The 21,763-nt window shown below is 40.2% G+C and overlaps 1 protein-coding gene across 1 annotated transcript in view; it reads right to left on the reverse strand.

Annotated features, from left to right (window-relative positions):
• Positions 1 to 21,763, reverse strand: part of LOC140246558 (uncharacterized) — a 144,840-nt gene that overhangs the window by 37,604 nt on the left and 85,473 nt on the right. The window contains exons 4-13 of the mRNA XM_072325901.1: positions 14,371 to 14,595; positions 13,755 to 13,964; positions 13,473 to 13,566; positions 9,168 to 9,205; positions 6,713 to 6,939; positions 6,336 to 6,531; positions 3,802 to 3,893; positions 2,744 to 2,893; positions 1,405 to 1,525; positions 773 to 921 (exon numbers count right to left, since the gene is read on the reverse strand). Coding sequence (XP_072182002.1) covers positions 773 to 921; positions 1,405 to 1,525; positions 2,744 to 2,893; positions 3,802 to 3,893; positions 6,336 to 6,531; positions 6,713 to 6,939; positions 9,168 to 9,205; positions 13,473 to 13,566; positions 13,755 to 13,964; positions 14,371 to 14,595 — 1,502 coding nt within the window. The remainder of the gene's footprint in view (positions 1 to 772; positions 922 to 1,404; positions 1,526 to 2,743; positions 2,894 to 3,801; positions 3,894 to 6,335; positions 6,532 to 6,712; positions 6,940 to 9,167; positions 9,206 to 13,472; positions 13,567 to 13,754; positions 13,965 to 14,370; positions 14,596 to 21,763) is intronic.

Raw genomic sequence — 21,763 nt, forward strand, 5'->3', positions numbered from 1 at the left:
CTGCAGTATGTCACACAAAAATTACAATCAGATTTTCGCATTGATAACGTACAATATGATTTTTTTTTTTCAATGCTACTTCAGTTTCGTAAAATATAACATCTTAGTTCTATTTTGCAGAAATTCCCATTCGATTTGGTTAAGCGGTCACAGAGAAATGTGGATTGTAGTAAAGCATGTCATGAGTCTCTGATTCTTCCAAGTTTAGCACTTCGATGATTTTGTGTGTGAACAATAAACAGAACTTGGACAAAAGAGATTCCCGACATCCTCTACAAAATTCCTCATTTCTCTTTGACAACTGAAGCAAACCGAATGGGGTTTTCTGTAAGATGTAGGCAATGAGATAGTTTCATACCCTGAATTTGTATTTAGATTGATGCTATATTTTTAAAGATATCATTGCATAGGGCCCCGTTGTAATTTTTTTTTTTTTTTTGTGGGGACATATATATATATGAAGAGTTTGTTCGCAAAAACCGATAAGTCCATTTTTGAAGATTTTTATAAGATTTCGAAGTACGGTCTCTGTCATAAAGTACAAAATAATACCTTTTAAATGATATATTGGTCACTACATATAAAGGTACATTTTTGAAGTTATGGTCAAAAGAAGCAAACATTTTCTTATTTTTCTTTTTATTTTTCGTGACCTTTAATCGCAAATATCTCCATTTGGCAAATATGGACTTATCGGTTTTTGCGAACAAACTCTTCATATATATGTATATTTACTCAAATATTATCAAACTGTTGCTTTTCCTACACGTACTCATGGCCGTTGTCGATGGCGTGGTCTAGGCAGTTCAGACCATATTCGTCTCGGAGAAGAATGTCGGCCTTCTCTGTGTTCTCGCTGTAGACGAGGAGTTTGACCGTGTCGGTGTGACCATTTTTGCAAGCGAGATGCAGAGGAGTCATCTATAAAGAATATTGTATTGCTTATCACAGCTATAGTCATGTTCACTTTAAATGTGATTTCAATTTCTTGATCATGATGATGACACTGTTATATACATATATAATATATATATATATATTTATTCTTTTTTTTTTGTATATAAGATGCATGATACCATGACGATTTTACACCCTCCAAATAAAACTCAATGCAGTCATCTTATATCACAATCAGGGAAGCAAAAAAAAAAAAAAAAATCTTCCATACTCTCTTACTGTCACAGTCTTGGCAAACTCAGGTTGCATTTTAACCTCTTCTTCGAGTTCATTGTATTCGTTCGTTAACGCCGTCTAGTTTGTGCATATTCAAATTCATAATGAAATTCATAATTATTTAGTCGATAATCGAGTCGAGTGCTCCAACTTCTCTCCCTCCCCCCCCCCCCCCAAAAAAAAAGAAAGAATGAATGAATGAATGAAAAGGAGACAGGAAGAGGAAAAAACCTGTAACGTGTCAACTGCGTTGATGTTAGCTTTTGACTTGAGGAGCAGATTTACTGTTCGGATCCAGCCGTTGGCGGCAGCATAGTGAAGAGGTGTTTGTTTGTTACCACTCTCCGAATTCCTGCAAATTATTGGTAGAAGTTGCATCCAGTGCATTTTATTTAGCCGAACGTCGAGGTGGGCGTAATCGAGCATATTTTACAGAATGACAAATAGCTAATGATTCAAAGTTTTATACTATGTCATTGATTCAGTGTGTAAATTCTTCAATCGCCAAATGCCCACCTGTCACCCGAAGTCATAGTCATCTCATTTCACGATGAATCTAATAAAAAAAAAAGATGACTTCACGTTCTAACGTATACAAATCACTGCAAAATTTCAAGTTCCTCATGTTTTCTTACAATTGGTACATGAGGCAAATCTCTCGTTTGAAGAAGCTACACCCCTGTAGACAATGCCAGTGTATAATATGTTGGCAATCAAGGACTTAAAAACCAAAGATATAAAACACCTGTTTCTTGACCCTGGCCTAATCTAAGCATCAGTCACCGCCACAGGGGGGGGGGGGGGCACCCGCGAGAGGAGGAGATTGTTTTGGTTTTGGCATGGGCTATGTAGCTCCATGGTGCGTGTGTGTGTCGACAAACTTCTACTATGCTCTCCTTCTTATTTCTGTATTTTCGTTATTTGTGGGTCAAATTTTATCGTTCGAAATTCAAAACGGATGACTATAGAATTTCTCAATAGAATATAAAATCTAATACTTTAGAAAGAATAGAGAAAATTGAGTGCACTTTGAATGGTCTGCCACAGGCAGATATCCTTATCATGCTCTTACGTAATATGACAGCTGTTGCAGTCATTAAACCCTGGCTTGGCCTCCAGGTTTGCCACGCCTGAGTAGAAAGTTATTTGGCAGTGGGCAAATACATCTACTCCCACTTCTCAAATGAGGAATCGTTAGGGGGGTATAGCACCCCATCAGCTTCGTTTGGCGATGGGGTCTCGCCTCAAACGGGGTTTGACGGCATGGAAAAGTAAAATAAAATATGAGAGAACGACTTTGAGTGCTACGTATATCGGAAAGCAGACATAAACTAACCAGGGCCCCGTTTCATATAACTAGTTATCAATAACAAGGTAGGATAGTTGTTATAGGTTTCTGAAATCATTTGATCTGATCGGCTGAAGGTAAATTTGTCATATAAATGTGCCAGTTCTAACTGGTAACATGTTTTATGAAACGGGACCCTGACGTGGCACCGTTTTTGTTCTGTTTCCTTTTTTATTGCTTTTAGGACATTGGCTGCAATCAAACTTGTACATTATCACTCACGTCGAGTCGTTCACGTTTGCCTTTGCCTTGATGAGCTCCTGGACAGTGATGTCGTGTCCGGCTTCGGCGGCTTGATGGAGCGGAGTGTTGCCGTCACCATCGCAGTCATCGACCACCTCCCTTTTCCATCGAATTAGAGCTGCCACGGTTCTGCAGGGAACGGGGAAGGGAGAATGAGGGAGGAAAAGTGAGTTAGAGGCACAGGAGACAGAAGAAAAGATATAGAACGGGAGAGTGATATAGGAGAGAAGGAGAGAGATGGAGTGAGAGATGGAAATGCATAATGTATGTAGGAGAATAAAAAGTGTCACCATTACATGATGTATAGGCGACTGTACGTTATTGGTTTCTGCAACTTTTTCACGGACAAAATCTCAAAAAGAAAATAAACTTCCATAATCTGAAACTAAACTTGAAAAATGCACATTTTGAATTATTTATACAATATGATTTGTGCTTATCACAATTTCTAAGCAACATAGATTGTATATTCTGTTAGAATGGTTGAGAGAGCTCCAGGAATTGGCAGTAAACGAAAAACAAAAAGCGTGTAAGTAGGAAAGCCAAAAAAAAAAAAAAAATTACCCGTTGAGGACCAATCCCTAGTATACTTGGGCAGTATCTATGGGAAATGCGTGTGGTAGCAAAGTCAGGCCGTCCTTTATTTATGTTTTATAGGTGTTTGCACATGAGGGGCTACAGAGGGTGCTTGGTAATAAAGCGAGTTTTAAAGTTGTTATGTTATGCTAAAGGTACTATGTATTCACTTCGTTACATATTGTAACATTATTGACTTATTATTATATTTTCCTTTGGAGTCAGGAGGTTTATATCGTATATGTTTGAGGGAATTCTGTAAGGATTAACAATAAGGTTTGATTATTGAAATGGGTATTTTTTGTATGTGTTGGATGTATTTGCAAGAGACTTCTGTGTGACAAGAAATTGTAAAATGCTGACGGAAGCATTAATGGCAATAAAAATAGCAAATTTTTTCGTTGTTTTGATGAGCACATGGATATACATTTGCTAGTAAATTTGAGTCCGGTTCGACTCACTTAGTGTGTCCGTTCTTCGATGCACCGTGGATGAATTTTGTGATCTTCTCATCGCTCATGCCAACTAGTTTGCGGCCTTGGTGAAGAAGTAGCTAAATCAATGAGAGAAAACGAATGCAAAGCATCTATGATCACAGTTTTATGCCCTTTGATGCCAGAATTCGTGGAACTTACGTATTCCAAGCGAGATAAGTGTCACAGGGGACTTTCCTCTGAATGTGGGGAACGACAGTCCTCCCTGCGACTGGGATCTTTTAGTCAAAGGTTGACTCCAAATGCAGCAGATTGTTAGCAGACCATTCATTCAATCAACTCTTTCGACTTGCGCAACTAATGTGCCTCGAAATAAGTAGGCAATCACACAGTATTCTTACATTATAACAATCAATGAGATTTATTGTACTGATCTCAAGGTTGTGATGGCTTACGATAATAACATTGTACAAACTTGAGTACAGATATCCAATCCACTTGTCCTTGAGCTTGGATGCTCTGCTCGTTGGTTAATTCTAGAAGCTCCCGTGCTTGGTTGCTCCAGGCTGTCGATGATGCCCTGCCTGAAGTAGCGGGACATCTCCCTGTCCTGGTCGTTGGCTTCCCAACTTCGGTTCTTGTCGGAACCCTGAACTGTGGTCCTCTCTGGAACCCTAAAGTGTGGCTCTCTCTTGAACCCTAAACTTGGTCTTCGCTGGAACCCTAAACACCATGTTAATTTGATAACATGATACTTCCCTTATAATTTGAGGTCTTTTGTTATTCCTGATTCTATTCATATGCAACTTTAACAAAACACATTTATAATACCATCCTGTTTTTCACAAATAATTTCCATAATGTTTCACAATGCATCATTATCTTTCAACATTAAGGAAAAAATGATTAATCAACCCATTAAAATCTAAGCGTTGTTCTGGGTTCTATTTCTTCAGCAATGCAATTAAAATTCGGTTTGACATACAAACATCACACATGCAATGCTATATCGGGAATTACCTAGAAACGTACATTGCACAAATGACTTTCAATTAAATGATCGTGTACTTACAACAGTTGTTGGTGTTTAAACTCGAATACTCCTATAAGATTCTTTTCTGGACGGTCAGGCTGTCCGAGCCGAAATGCAACAATCCCTGAATCACACTGATTCCAAATGATACTCTGCTACTCTCTAACTTCGCAATCTCGAAGTACCGTAGCATGGTCCTGAGTGTTCCGAAAATTATGGCATCTGAATTTTGTGCCTAAACATTGCATATTCATACATTTGTTGGACCATAGGTCTCCATGTAAACTCAGTTAAATGAAGTGATTTCCTGGAAAGTTTTTACAAAAGTCCTGCCCCCTTTTCTTATTGGTTGACGTTTTCTGCCTGTTAAAACTTTCCTGTGTATCTCATTTTGCATTGGTCAAGCCGCCGCTTGACGTCATCACTTCCTATCAACGGAAACCAACATTCTTTGAAATGGTCCTGCCTTGAACTAGCTAGAAACTTGTGTTTGCCGTCGTGAATGACGTCCACATTCCAGATAGTATGAGGCATACTACCAGGGATACCCTTTCCTCTTATTTTGACGTCACATAGGGTCTACTCATCCTAAAAAATATTTAATTCGAAATCACTGTCTTTTACTTTCATTGTGCATCGCAAAATCTTCTTATGTGGTCATGTTGACACAGTCTTTATTTTTAAATTTGCACTTCTTTTCTAGCCATTAAAAAAAAAAACATCAATTTCTTACATGATCTTCATGACGAAAAAAGATAAAATAGGACAAATTATTACGCGACAAATACAAAATATGTCATATCATGACAGTAAGTATCCTAATGAAGGTCATGACTTTAAATGTACCATTTGCTGATCAGATGGATATCCTATCAATTTCTTTTCGCAGAGGCTCAAAATAATATATTAAACAAATGAGTATGATCTAAACTCATCATCCAGTATCAGGTACATTTAAATGAAGAAAACGGGAAAAAAAGTGTGGACTGGTGGAAAAGAATGGAGGAAAGAAAGACGTGATAGGTGGAGCCGAAGAAATTGATAGAGTGCGATCCCGTCATAACGGACACGGTTATAACAAAACTCTTGTTACAAGGAAATATAAGTCCCGGTCACAAAATTACCATTGGCTCTGTGTCTTCTATTGTTAATTTGTTCGGTTACAACAAAATTTCGATATAACGAAAGAAAACTACCGGTCTGGAAGACTTTGTTATAATAGGAGTCGACTGTACAAACAAAAGGGAGGAGGACGATGACTAGGGAAAAAGAAAAAAAAAATACAGAAAAGAAAAAGAAAAGAAATGTAAAAAAAAAAAAAGAAAGAACGAAAAAGACAAGAAATGAAGAGGTACGGAAAGAAGAAGTGTACGATGGAAAAGAGGCAATTGTACAGATCACGTAAAACGAATGGGTAGAGGGGAAGTATCAGGAAATGCACCATTTTTATTTAGTGAGAGGGAAAAAAAGAATTAAGAAACAAAGTATTACTCAGCTACAAAACCGTGACAGCTAAAACACGACCTACATTTAGAGTATCGGCCTTGTTCTCCTCTGCTGCCCATTTGAGTAGCTCAGCGGCGGTGTCCTGGTTGTCTTTGGCGTTTGTGCTCGTGTCCAGGTTGCACTGGAGCAGGGCGATGATGGTGTCGAAGCTATTTGAATTCGCCGCCGTCTGGAGAGGCGTTAGATCCTCATCGTCTCTAAGGCTCATGTCTGCCCCCCTGAGAAATGTGGGGATTGTTAAAACCAAGTCACTGAAGCGTTCAAATAATGGATAGTGCATATGAATATTTCAAGGAATTAATAGGAAAAAATTGTAAGCTTGTTCCACATTGTTTGGCTGAAAAAAAAAAATGGACAGCATAAATCTTTCGCACATCTGGGCAGACATTTGGCACTTACTCATTGATCAAATATTTAGCAACTTGTTGATGGTTGTTTGAGCATGCGAAATGCAGTGGGGATTGGCAATCCCAGTTTCGGACGTTGACTTTCGCGCCCTTTTCACAGAGCATCTTCACCATTTCCAGACGACCGACAATGCAGGCTTCGTGGAGGGGAGTGTTGTTGTTCTCGCCGCCGCTCTTCAGCAAACTTTTCACGTCAATGGATTCCCATTCGTCATCGTCCTTCTCTTCATTGTCTATCTCATCAACCTGCGCAGTTCCCACTGTAGAAGAAAAAAAAAAGGACCCACGGTTCAATTTCTCTCTTTTTTTTTTTCCTCTAGCGTTAGGAAAACATAAAGGGAAGGACACCCATATAAATGTGCACACGCACAGATATTTTATGCGTTTAATAGATAATTATATACTTACAACATTTTGTTATTATTTTATATGATTTGAAGACGCGATGTCTATGGACCTGTTCTATATGTGACCCTAAAACAAAGACACAAAAAGGTCGCAAGACATGAATTTTTAGTTAAGAGCAGATTCTTAAAGAGTTAACTCTAAGCTTTAAAAATGATGTATAACTCAATTCAAATGAACTCTCCTAACCTATCTAAATATTGGAAAGAAAGGACATACTCTGGTAAGTGCAAACTGAGAAAACAGGCTCTGAAGTCCAGGGTCTATTTAAGCACTTAATCTTTACCAAGCAATGTTAGCTGGGGGATGAATGGAACAAAAAACAGGATGTCGACCAGAGGAGCAACAACAATGAAGGGATTATCAAATAAAGCTAAAACTAAGCATGCTTGCATTCTGTAGATGATGAATGCTAACTTTTAAAGCAGTAGCTTTATTTTTTCCAAAGTTATTGGAGTTGAAAGTGATAAGTATGGACAGGGTTTTTAAGAAATGAAAAGAGGGCTCTATGAGAAAAACCTAATCACACTATTCCACCAAAAAGTGTTCGGGAGAAAATGCTGAAAACACGAATTCCTGTTTGTTTTATGATCCCAAATTTTAACATAATGCAGAAGAAGACCTGCTCTTTCAGAAAATATGAAAAACCCAATATTGGTTAGGTAGACCCATTTCTTCTATTTTCAGTCTTCACACAAAATCACTGCGTGCGACTTTTTGATCGTTGTGTGATGCACGGTCACATATATCATTAGATTAATAAGATTACATATTTCAAATAATAGTCAATATCGGGTCAACTGCACGAGTGAACATGTCGGCACTGCCAGTGAAAGGAGGAGAGAGAGAAGGAAAAGTGTTTTTTTTTTTTTTTTTTTTTTGCTCTTCATTTGATTATTTAACATATCATGTTTCACCAAATCAGATAGCTGTTTATTTGAAGAGTTTGTTCGCAAAAACCGACAAGTCCATTTTTGAAGATTTTGAAGCACGGTCTCTGTCATAAAGTACAAAATAATACCTTCTAAATGATATATTGGTCACTACATTAAAGTTATGGTCAAAAGAAGCAAAAAATTGTCTTATTATTCTCTTTACTTTTCTTGACCTTTAATCGCAAATATCTCCCAAGTTTGGCATATATGGACTTATCGGGTTTTGCGAACAAACTCTTCATTTGTATGTTCTTTCACTTAGTTATTTTTTTTTTTTTTTGGTGACATTGATTCACTTTGTGCATATATTTGTTTGATTAGTTTATAATGTATTTTTAAAGTATCCCTTTTGGTTATCCAACAACCTAAAAACGTACACAGTACGAAAATACACTTCATCAAAACTATGAAATGGTAAAACAAAAATCAACACAAGCTTTATCATTTTCTGCAGGGGGATGTCGTTTTAATTACTCAGATAGATATCATTTCCTCCTCATATTCGAAAAGAGCGAGAAAGCTCATGGACTAGGTGGCGTATTGTCAGTTGCTCTTTGATGATTATCAGACCCTTAATATCGGAACATTTGTGACCCGCTACAACATAATGGTCCTAAAGTCGCGCACGGTCGAAGCCGTGAAAATCGAGTTTGAAGTCAGAGCATCAAAATTGGTCAAAAGTTACGATTTTCTGATTTTGACATATTATTAGAGTCTCACATGTCTTCTATCATCTGTCGAAATTTTGAAGCGAAATGATGACAGGAAAGACCAGAAAATAGCGTTTTTCTGGGCCATGTTTTTTGGCGTTTCATCGAAGCAGAAACTGGTTCGAACATTTGGATTGAGCGCCACACATAGGCTCCGCCCCTAACAACGACCAGAGTGATCTCATTGGTCAGTTTGCTGTTTGCCGCTAACCGAAGCGTGAAGCTCGCACACTGTACAGTCGAATGGTGCGTGCGGGCGGGATGCGCTATGCCAAGCCGCTTCTCCTGGCATCCTGGTCACTGATTGGTCAGTGAGGAGACCGCCGACGCTGTGTTTGAATGAGCATTGCGGGGGTTGCTAGGGCTTACCTTCTATTGTCTGGAGGTGAATACTGACTTGCGTGTCCCTTGGTCGTGATTGCGTCGCAAGGAGAACTTTTAGGGCGCTTTTCTCGAAACTGTGATTTCCCTGACGTCTCGACATGCTCTCTTTTAAACATCGATACCTCCGCAGCCGATTATCTTTATAAGATTTGTTATATATCAATTTAAAGCAGAAAGATTAGGGAATCGTGTCATGCAATTTTCAAATAATCGTCCTCGCCCGACTTTAGGATCATTTTGTTGTAGCGAGTCACATTTGTTTGTTTATATATATTTTTTTTTTAGTATAATACCTTTTAGGTATAATTTTCGTTTCGTTTGTATATGACAGAATGTCGAATAAAGTTTGTCATAAAACTTGGCAGCAGTATATCACTGGCGTAGCCAGGGGGGGGCGATGGGGGCGGTCGCCCCCCCTAAGATTTGGACCGAGGAGTTGGGAGGCGGAAAAAAAAATGCGTGTATACTGTATGCATGCACATGAAGAGGGTCTCCTTTGCAACCTTTCATCAAATAAGATATATTTTTTTGAATATTTCACTCAAAGTGTGCACCAGATCGTTGAATTTCAATTCAAAATATGCAAAATCTCTCGTGCTTGGGAGGGGGATACCCCCTCCCAAACCCTCCCCCTCTTTGCCGCTTTCCCTAGCTAAGTACACTTTTTAGATTAAAAAAAATTCTGAATAATTCTGAGTGCACAAGACTTTTCAGTAATATTCCGAAAACTGAAGGTTCCCTCATGTATAAGGGGAATTTCCCCTTTTAATCGACCCTTTCCTCCCTCAGCCCCCCCATCACTTTTTTTTTTTTGAATACCCAAATGTTGATTCCATCAAATATGCTTATTATGCGTATACGAGATATCTCAATTTCAGCCTTAAAAAGATACAAGCTCCATCGGAAGGGAAGAGTGGAGATAACACTCGCCAACGCCTTCTTCATGTTCCCCCCCCCCCCCCCCCAGCCATGCAAAGAAGTAGACTGTGGCTATACCAAGATCGCTTTATTTCAATTCTAAAAACGCAAAAGCTCCGCGAGCGGGAGGGGGAATCCCCCTTCCCCTAAGTTCTACCTCACTAGACTTTATACATACACACAGATGGTGCACATTCGGAATAAGAGCTAAATTCCGTGATTTTAACACTTCGATGAAAAAGTGTTGCACCAAAAATTTGCACCAGATCGCTGAATTTCAGGTCTGAAAACGCAAAATCACCTTCGTGTGGGAGGGGATATGCCCCTATCTACACCCTCGTGTGCATGCTTTTTCTGTTTGATTGCTGAACAGACAGCGTTCATGATATTCAGTTGTAAGAATTAATACAAGAAGACTAGTGTGTTTGAATTATACTGTTTTATAGGCAAATTGTTCAATAATAATCTACAATAAAATATACGGCAACCTTAAACAAGTGGGACTGTTTCAACTCGTTAAAACACGCAAAAACATGCATCAAATTGCACCATTTGCAACATCAAAATGCAAAACGTTCTCACCGTAGGAGGGGGGACACCCCCTCCCACACCCTCCCCTATCCCCTCGCTCGCTCCGCTCGCTCGGGTTCAGTCGAGTTCGTGATATACAGTGAAAAGAATTAATACAAGAAGTGTATCTAAATTATACCATTTTACAGGCAAATTGTTCAATAATAATCTACACTAAAATATACTGCTACCTTAAACAAGTGGGACTGTTTCACGTCGATAAAACGCGCAAAAACATGCATCAAATTGCACCATTTGCAAAATCAAAATGCAAAAAGTTCTTACCGTCGGAGGGGGGACACCCCCTCCCACACCCTCCCCTCCCCCCTCGTTGGCTCCGCTCGCTCGGGTTCAGTCGCGTTCATGATATTCAGTGGAAAGAATTAATACAAGAAGTGTATTGGAATTATACCATTTTATAGGCAAATTGTTCAATAATAATCTACACTAAAATATACTGCAATCTAAAACAAGTGGGACTGTTTCACGTCGTTAAAACACGCAAAAACATGCATCAAATTGCACCATTTGCAAAACCAAAATGTAAAAACTTCTCACCGTGGGAGGGGGGAAACCCCCCTCCCACACCCTCCCCTACCCCCTCGCTCGCTCCGCTCGCTCGGGTTCAGTCGCGTTCATGATATTCAGTGAAAAGAATTAATACAAGAAGTGTATTGGAATTATACCATTTTATAGGCAAATTGTTCAATAATAATCTACACTAAAATATACTGCAATCTTAAACAAGTGGGACTATTTCACGTCGTTAAAACACGCAAATACATGCATCAAATTGCACCATTTGCAAAATCAAAATGTAAAAAGTTCTCACCGTGGGAGGGGGGTTCCCCTCTCACCCTCCACTACCCCCTCGCTCGCTCCGCTCGCTCCGCTCGCTCGGGTTCAGTCGCGTTCATGATATTCAGTGAAAAGAATTAATACAAGAAGTGTATTTGAATTATACTATTTTATAGGCAAATTGTTCAATAATAATCTACACTAAAATATACTGCTACCTTAAACAAGAGGGACTGTTTCACGTCAATAAAACGCGCAAAAACATGCATCAAATTGCACCATTTGCAACATCAAAATGCAAAAAGTTCTTATCGTGGGAGGGGGGACACCCCCCTCCCACACCCTCCCCTCCCCCTCGCTCGCTCCGCTCGCTCGGGTTCAGTCGCGTTCATGATATAAAATATACTGCAATCTTAAACAAGTGGGACTGTTTCACGTCGTTAAAACATGCATCAAATTGCACCATTTGCAAAATCAAAATGTAAAAAGTTCTCACCGTGGGAGGGGGGAAACCCCCCTCCCACACCCTCCCCTACCCCCTCGCTCACTCCGCTCGGTCGGGTTCAGTCGCGTTCATGATATTCAGTGAAAAGAATTAATACAAGAAGTGTATTGGAATTATACCATTTTATAGGCAAATTGTTCAATGATAATCTACTCTAAAATATACTGCAATCTTAAACAAGTGGGACTGTTTCACGTCGTTAAAACACGCAAATACATGCATCAAATTGCACCATTTGCAAAATCAAAATGTAAAAAGTTCTCACCGTGGGAGGGGGGAAACCCCCCTCCCACACCCTCCCCTACCCCCTCGTTCCCTCCGCTCGCTCGGGTTCAGTCGCGTTCATGATATTCAGTGAAAAGAATATTTGAATTATACCATTTTATAGGCAAATTGTTCAATAATAATCTACACTAAAATATACTGCAATCTTAAACAAGTGGGACTGTTTCACGTCGTTAAAACATGCATCAAATTGCACCATTTGCAAAATCAAAATGTAAAAAGTTCTCACCGTGGGAGGGGGGAAACCCCCCTCCCACACCCTCCCCTACCCCCTCGCTCACTCCGCTCGGTCGGGTTCAGTCGCGTTCATGATATTCAGTGAAAAGAATTAATACAAGAAGTGTATTGGAATTATACCATTTTATAGGCAAATTGTTCAATGATAATCTACTCTAAAATATACTGCAATCTTAAACAAGTGGGACTGTTTCACGTCGTTAAAACACGCAAATACATGCATCAAATTGCACCATTTGCAAAATCAAAATGTAAAAAGTTCTCACCGTGGAAACCCCCCTCCCACACCCTCCCCTACCCCCTCGTTCCCTCCGCTCGCTCGGGTTCAGTCGCGTTCATGATATTCAGTGAAAAGAATATTTGAATTATACCATTTTATAGGCAAATTGTTCAATAATAATCTACACTAAAATATACTGCTATCTTAAACAAGTGGGACTGTTTCACGTCGATAAAACGCGCAAAAACATGCATCAAATTGCACCATTTGCAACATCAAAATGCAAAAAGTTCTTATCGTGGGAGGGGGGACACCCCCCTCCCACACCCTCCCCTCCCCCCTCGCTCGCTCCGCTCGCTCGGGTTCAGTCGCGTTCATGATATTCAGTGAAAAGAATTAATACAAGAAGTGTATCTAAATTATACCCTTTTATAGGCAAATTGTTCAATAATAATCTACATCAAAATAAACTGCTACCATTAACAAGTGGGACTGTTTCACGTCGATAAAACGCGCAAAAACATGCATCAAATTGCACCATTTACAACATCCAAATGCAAAAAAGTTCTTACCGTGGGAGGGGGGACACCCCCCTCCCACACCCTCCCCCCCCCCCCCCCTCGCTCGCTCCGCTCGCTCGGGCTCGGTCGCTTCCCTCCCTCGCAGACTAACCGCCCCCCCCTAAGATGAAATCCTGGCTACGCCGTTGGCAGCAGTTACTTGTGCATTTCAATTCCGAGAGAAAGAAATAAGACCAAGGCCCCTGCCTAGTCTGTGAATCTCACCATGTTCCACTGCGAGTTCAACTAGTTCCTTGTGGCCTTTTTTCACCACCTCGTGAATCGGTGCCACATCGTTCCGGTTTTTTGTTGTCAGCAACTGGGAGTGAAAGATAGCATGGAATTGTTTAGCATGCAGTTATCCATGTAATTCAATACTAGTGTAACCATTCTACTATGTTTCATACTTCAGATATAACACACAAAACGATAATACATGCATGCATGTGTATTATATTATTATGGAGGGGTGGACAGGGAGAGATAAAGGATTAATAGTAATCTCACCTTAAGCAAGCATTTTTTTTGCTTGCCCTTCTCAATGATTCTGCGGGCGATTTTTTTCTTTCCCTCCCTGAACGCGAAGTGCAGCGGGGTGTCGCGGTTTTCGTCCCACACGTTCAGTTCGGCGCCTTTGTTAATGAGCATGAGAGCAACATCGGTCTTCCCGTGAATGCAGGCGACAAGGAGGGCCGTGATGCCGCGCTGGTCCTCGCACTATGGTTTCCAAAGTAAAAATACAGCTTAATTGATAACAGAATTACTGGACAGTTATTTTCCACAACGAGAGTGTTAAGTTATTAACACAAAAGATGTTGTAATGGAATTCGTAATGGCAGCATTTAAACGGTACAAATCTGATCTAAAGCAAATTTTACAGTAATGATGGCATTTTCGGACAGTATTGTCTTTACCTGAATCCAGGACCCTGTGAATGTTAGTTGTTGACACAAAATTATGCTGCAGTTGTTACATTCTGCAGTTGTTACATTTGAACAGGTAATGTATATCATTGCTAAGAGACATCAAAGCTTATGAAATGCTCTGTCCATTTTGAAATACATACCTAATTTTGGGTGTTACAGGGGAAAAAAATGTTGTTTACAAAGTTAAACCTAAATACCTCAATAAAAGTGACTTCACTCTCCAGCAGATGACCCGCCGCTTCGGAGTTTCCGTGAAAAGCGGCTATATGAAGTGGAGTGCGCCCTCTACTGTCTTTGGCAGTTACATCTGCCCCAGACTTCATAAGGATCATCGTAACGCTTTCAGGCTGGCTGTCGCCTGGCGTCTTTGACATCAATTTTGCCCCGTCTGGAATCTTCGAGGGCTTCTTCTCTACTCCAGACTAGGGAGAGGAATAATTTTGGTTGCATAACGGGTGCGGAAGTATACCTCTGGGCATTAGTCATACGATTCACATTCGTCGCAATGGTATTAACAGAAGTACCGTTTTCATCATAATTTTTTTTTAAATTTATTTTCAAATTTTTCACAAAGAGCACAAGAAGGTATAATTATACAATACAATCATTTTACAAAACATAAAGTACATGAAATTTCCCCGGAATTTACTGAAGTTAGTTTTGAGATATGGTCATTATGCGAGAAATTTAATGGGGATTGTGTAAAAGCAAGCGTGTACATCAGCAGGTCCCGTGATATATCAGGTTAGGGGAACTTTGAAATATAGATAGTTTTAGATCATATACTATAACTAGGGGAACCGACGAAAATAACAACAACAAAACCGATCAAATCAATGTTACAAAATAAAAGGTGACTCGGGCTGCAACAAAGGGATCCGAAAGTCGAGAGAGGTCGACTTCTATTAAAAAAATGACAGTAATTATTTCCTTACTCTTCCGTCACAGGACTCAAAAAAGCATTCGGAGATACTGGGGATTTTTTTTTTTTTTGTTGACTGTGTCGAGTGGTCTAGGAAATCAACGTTTTAAGAAAACCGCCTTCATGACCCCGTTTAACAGTGGGATATGAATTATTCATAAGTTGAGCTGAAATTTTGATGTGCGCAAGCCCGTGGACAAACCTTAAATTCTATAGCTCGCCCAATTTGTACACGAATGAACGAACTCGCATACTGTACATACATGATCACGTGTGATCACTGCGTGCGTACAATGTACGTACGTGCTCGCTATTTTAAGGCCGTGTCACACCTTTCCGGGCAAGCCTTGCGTGCGACTTGCAAAGAGCATTTTTGACTACCCGGAGGTTCCCGTAGATGATCCACACATGACAGTACCTAGCATGTATCTCAACCGTAGTCGCCCGGAGGTGCGCACGCATATATTTTTACCCGCAACCGTGTTTAGGCCCTGCCACACCTTTCCGTGCTACTCGGGCTTGTTACGTGTAGGGATTTTCTAGCATACCGGACATTCCTGAGGGCGGAAAAGGATTTGAGCGAGTCAGCGCATGTGTCTACTTGCTAGACGCGTTCTACTTAAATTATACTTGCGAGTTATACTGTGTGACCTTTGTACCAGTCGCGTGAGGGCTGACAACTCAGTGAAGGAATTCCTCTAATGGAATGGCTGAAATCCCACAGAATTTCATTATCTTGGCTGCGTACGGGACTGCTAAGTACCTGCGTGGGAGTTGCCTGGGAAGTGTTGCCGCTAAGGGCCTCCTACTGGCGTTCTGCGTGGACCTCTACGGGCATTCCCGCGACTCACCCGGAAAAGGTTTTGGTCATGCTCAAAACTTGGCTGCGGTTAAATCGGACTTGCGTGAGCACCTCCGGACAACTACGCGCTAGATAATGTCAGGTGCGGACCAACTGCGGAGAGCTCCGGGGAGTAAATTTGTTTCCCCGCAAGTCAAGCCGCAAAACTTCCCCGGTACAGTGTGACAAGGCATGAATGCAAATTGCAAACATTCTTGTTCGCCCGCTGAAAATCTTCTACGTGCTGGAAACTACCTCCTCGCCACAAGCCCGCGTAGGTTGCCCGGAATGGTGTGACACGGCCTTTACATTCGATTCGCAGTTCTTATGAGCGCCCTACGTACGTAACCCCGCTGGTAATATGCGGGGAGCAGACAGCATCGTGATTGACAGCCAGGCAGGGCAGCCGGAGTGGCGAGCATAAGCATGGTTTAGTAGAGGCTACTATGTAATCCCGTGAAATTTTTGTGCCAACATTGATTTTTTTTTTTTTTTTTTTTTGGGGGGGGGGGGGCTAACTTTGTCAATTTCGGGGTGCTGAATCAAAAAAAAAAAAAAAAAAAAAAATTGGTTCCATTTTTTTCGGACCACGTCTTCAGCCGCCATTTTGAATTTCAAAATGGCCGCCATGGCAAACTGTATTTTTATCCATATCTCATTAAGTGAGCATTGTAGAATCTTCAAATTTGGTGCAAAAGGCATGGTTGTGATGTCAGACACTCTGGTATATCTTTTTCTGATATCTTGCACTGTTTTGATACAATTTGTAGGCTGCCATCTTTAATTTCAAAATGGCCGCCATAACAAACAGTATTTTGAACTATATCTCATACAGTAAGCATTGTAGAAGCTTCAAATTTGGTGCAAAATGCATGGTTGTGATGTTAGACACTCTGATTTATCATTTTCTGATATTCTGGATTGTTTTGATACAATTTATAGGCTGCCATCTTGAAATTAAAAATGGCCGCCATAGCGTTTTTACCCATATCTCATGTTGCAATTATTGTAGCAGCATCAAATTTTCAGTAATGCACATGCTTGTGGTGTCCAACGTTCCAGTACAATTGTTTCCTTTTGTGGATCATGAGATAGGCCACCATCTTCACATTTTAGATTGTGGCCATAGGCCAGACTGAAGAGTTTGTTCGCAAAAACCGATAAGTCCATACTTGCAAAATGGAGATATTTGCGATTAAAGGTCAAGAAAAATAAAGATAATTATAAGAAATGTTTTGCTTCTTTTGACCATAACTTCAAAATGTACCTTTATATGTAGTGACCAATATATCATTTAAAAGGTATTATTTTGTACTTTATGACAGGGACTGTCTTCAAAAATGGACTTATCGGTGTTTGCGAACAAACTCTTTATATGTGACCGTGCACCTCAAAACGAACATAAAGTCGCACACACTGATTTTGCGTGAGGACTGAAAATAAGTGAAATGGGTCAACCTAGCCCAACTTGACTTTTTCCTATTTTCTGAAAGAGCGGGTCTTCTTTTACATTATGCTAAAATTTGGTATCATAAAACGGGCAGGAAAGTGTGTTTTTTAGCAGTTTATCTCGAACATTTTTGGTAGAATAGTGTGATTAGGTGTGTCTTTAGAATCCCTTTTTCATTTCTGAAAAACCTTGTCCACACTCTTCACTTTCAACTCTAATAACTTTTGAAAGGATAGGGCTACTGCTTTGAAAGTTGGCATTAATTATGGACAGAATGTGTTAATGAGGCACCCTTAATTTCAGTTTAATCTGATAATCCCTTCATTGTTGTTACTCTGGTGGTTTACTTCCTGTTTTTGTCCCATTCATCGCACAGCCAGCACGACTTGGTAGAGATTATGCAAAGCGCTTGAATAGACACTGTACTTCAGAGCCTCTTTTCTCAGTTCACAGTTTTCCTGAGTTTGTGCTTTCTTTCCAATATTTAGATAGGTTAGAAGAGTCCATTTGATTTGAGTTACATCATTTTAAAGCTTAAAGTCTGCTCTTTCAGAATATTGTCTTATCTAAAAATTCATGTCTGGCGACTTTTTGTTTGTTTTGAGGTGCAGGGTCACATATATAATAGCGTTGTAAGCACCTTAGATGAATTTGCCAAAATTGTCTTAGTTTATTTAGACCAAATTCATTTTCAGGTCACGCAGAACGACAGCCATCTCTTCATTCAAAATGGCCGCCATAAATTCAGACTATAAAGACGAGGTTCCAATGACGTCATTAAGCCATCCTGAGGGGTAAAATCTGCGTCAGGGGGTGGGGGAGGGGAGGGGTCTCATACCACTTTCCATAAGTGTGGGCAAGCGTGTAAGCCTTACATCCCAGATCCCATAATAGCCACGCGGGTGGTTCGAGAACTGCGTGTTTCAGCTATGCGCTTAATACACACGTGATTTGTTTTTGCCTCTCAGGCAATACATTGTTTGGTGTCGTGGAAACTCGTTCATAGTTATATTTAACCCCAGTTATCAATTATTTGTACAAAAGCAAGCATTCATATGATTAAAGATGCTCTTCAAAAACTTGATGCTGCCTCGAGAGAATGAACACAAACAAGGAAAAATCTCGCAAATGGCAAAAAAATGCCATGGTCAACCTACCAGGCATCCCATTCACAAGCTTGTTTGTTCACCCCAAAATGAAACAACTCATCAGGGGGGCTCATAATTGCTGGATGTATTTCTGGAATAACACAGAATGAATAAGGAATGTCAATGAGTAGTTTTTTTTTTCCTGATTGCCCTTCTGTGGGCCATTCTTAATTACCAAGACTTCCAAGATGCTTAGGCCTACTGCTGTACCGCCAGTGATTTGAAAACTATATACAAAGGGGCAATAATAGCTCAGTTCTGTGGCACTTTGGATGCATCAGAATTCTCAAAAATTGTCACTGCATTGAAACTGATGAATGTGGTGTTTGGCAATCAGGTATCGGAAACATTCAAGGAGGATATTCTAGAAAGAGATGAAAAGGGAAGTTTTCATGTTCTGTAATAAGAATTTGTATCTGAAAGAATTTAAAAATGAAAAATATATATCTGGGATAATATGAGAAAGGCCAGACATTTAACTCTGGCAATTGAAATACACCGTGTAAGATTGGATCAAAATCCATTGCGCTTAAGAGGATCACTACCTTCTTATAACTGTTCTACCGTTACAACAGTCTGATATACCTGTCATTATCCAGTCAATGCTGGACAATACAATTATCGGAAGTTATAAGTTCTACTGTTCTAAGTAATTCCACAATCACTCTCCATCTCACAATGTTATGGCCTTCTCCCCATTCTCACTAACAAAGGCTCATTTTTCATACCCATGCCTTAGAAACCCCCAAAAACTGAGCCAAACAATCAGCCTGAAAGTTGAAATACTGATCAGTCAATTCCATCCGACACAGATACCACATCACGGAAAAAAAAGAAACAAAGGGTTCATCAAAAATGCCATGGGAGCTGTCACCCGTCACAGCGAGGAAGCAGATTTCCTAATTCCATTGCATGTATTAGATTCTACTTAAAGAGCAACAGGGAATTTCAGAGATGTTGATGATTATTACGTACAGACACTGACATTTTCATTCTCCTAATAGATCTTTGCTTTATTCTTAATATTGCATCGCATGTTGTCTGCTCCATCACTGGAAAAGGACATTATAAAGCACAATTGAGATTGTTGAGAGATTATGTTCTGCAAATTGTTGCGAAAAACAAAGGTCTGCTTGGTCATGTCTTTCATGGTGAAAATTTGAGGATGTCCCAATGGATCAAGAATTCTCTAAGCCTTGAATAATGCAGAATGTGCAGTGACACATTCCTTGCCTTCCAGAAGTTGGGCGGTGATGACTTCAACCTGCACAATCTCCCGCTTTGCTCTTGTAGAGTCTTGATCAGTGGCGTAACTACGGGGGGGGGGGGGGGGCATGGGGGGCACGTGCCCCCCCCCCCCCAATCCGCTGGAAAAAAAAATACCAAAATGTTAATTCAAGAGTTAGTAATCTGCTTTTGAAATCGACATGAAAGGATGATCAAGAAAAAAAATATTTTTCTAAGATTTCTTTCAACCATATAATTACAGAGGTATTATAGTGAAACATTGTTCAAAAAGCCCGGAGACGACAAAAGATTGTGATTCAGTGTGATTCCTGGTTGGCATTTTGAATACAAGCAGGATGTGCGCAGTGTGCTCAGAACATCGGAATGGCAAAAAGAATCGCTGCAATATTGCGCAATGTGATGTTTGATAGGTTGTACACATTTGCTATCAAAGCTTGATCATTGATTTTGCAGTGTTGCTTTACATACTAGTCTATATTAAAATGCCTTGCATTGCCAATAATAAGACTTGACCTTGGCTATTTCCTAACTTTTCCATCTATATGAAACACACACACTCACAAACACAAACAAATTAGGGGATGCTCTATTATAAAGTGCAGATTTTGGACATCCTTCTCCCGCTTGGTCACTTCGACGCCCCCTCGCTGGTCATACATCCCCCAATCATGAACATAAATCGACACCCTTGACTACCAGTGGCGGATCCAGGGGGCGCAAAAGCACCGGGCGCCCCCTCCCTCCAAAGCGAAAAAATATATATGTAGCTACAAACGACAGTTTTTGGACTGTAAAATGTCAAAATTTTCAAGCTCGCTCGCTTCGCTCGCTCGCATTTAATCGTTATGCAATTCTCCTGATGTTGCTGTCAGTAATTGCCAGCAGTTGTGCCCGGTGCGCCCAGGTCCTCTCCTTAATTTCCAAAGCGAAAAAATATAGTTAAAAACGGCAGTTTTGGGACTGTAAAATGTCAAAATTTTCAAGCTCGCTCGCTTCGCTCGCTCGCATTTAATCGCTATGCAATTCTCCTGATGTTGCTGTCAGTAATTGCCAGCAGTTGCGCCCGGTGCGCCCCCTCCCCTTAATTTCCAAAGCGAAAAAATATAGCTAAAAACGGCAGTTTGGTAAAATGTCAAAATTTTCAACTCGCTCGCTTCGCTAGCTCGCATTTAATCGCTATGCAGTTCTCCTGATGTTGCTGTCAGTAATTGCCAGCAGTTGCGCCCGGTGCGCCCCCTCTCCTTAATTTCCAAAGCGAAAAAATATAGCTACAAACGGCAGTTTTGGGACTGTAAAATGTCAAAATTTTCAAGCTCGCTCGCTCGCATTCAATCGCTATGCAGTTCTCCTGATGTTGCTGTCAGTAATTGCCTGCAGTTGCGCCCAATGCGCCCCCTCCCCTTAGCTATGGCGGACATTTTGAATTTCAAGATGGCAGCCCTCAAATTGTATCAAAACAATCTACAATATCAGGAAATCTTTGTATCAGAATGTCTGACATCATAAACATGCTTTTTGCATCAAATTTGAACCTTCTATGATGATCACATCATGAGAACTGGGTCAAAATACAGTTTGCTATGGCGGCCATTTTGAAATTCAGAATGGTTGCTGAAGACGTGGTCGAAAAAAATGGAATCAAAGTTTTTTTTTTTTTTTTTTTTATTCAGCATCCCCAAATTGACCAAGTTGGCTATAAAAAAAAAAAAAAAGAAAATCAATTTTGGCACGAAAATCTCACGGGATCCAATATTTCGACATAGCAGACCGTAATAGTTCGAAGAAAATGCGGTTGATTGTTGGAAGCAGGTACATACGCAGCTCGCGTGAAATGTACAACTTTACAAGCTACAACCTCATCTACAGCCCAAGGCTTGGAATTGATGCCACATTACCACTATTCGTACATGCATAAATGGCCAAATAAGAGCTCTTCCAAAATCTTTTGCACTCCATTTTTGTCGATCGGGTAGGCCCTATT

This window comes from Diadema setosum, chromosome 3, assembly GCF_964275005.1.
Source record: "Diadema setosum chromosome 3, eeDiaSeto1, whole genome shotgun sequence".
In the NCBI taxonomy this organism is placed as follows: domain Eukaryota; kingdom Metazoa; phylum Echinodermata; class Echinoidea; order Diadematoida; family Diadematidae; genus Diadema; species Diadema setosum.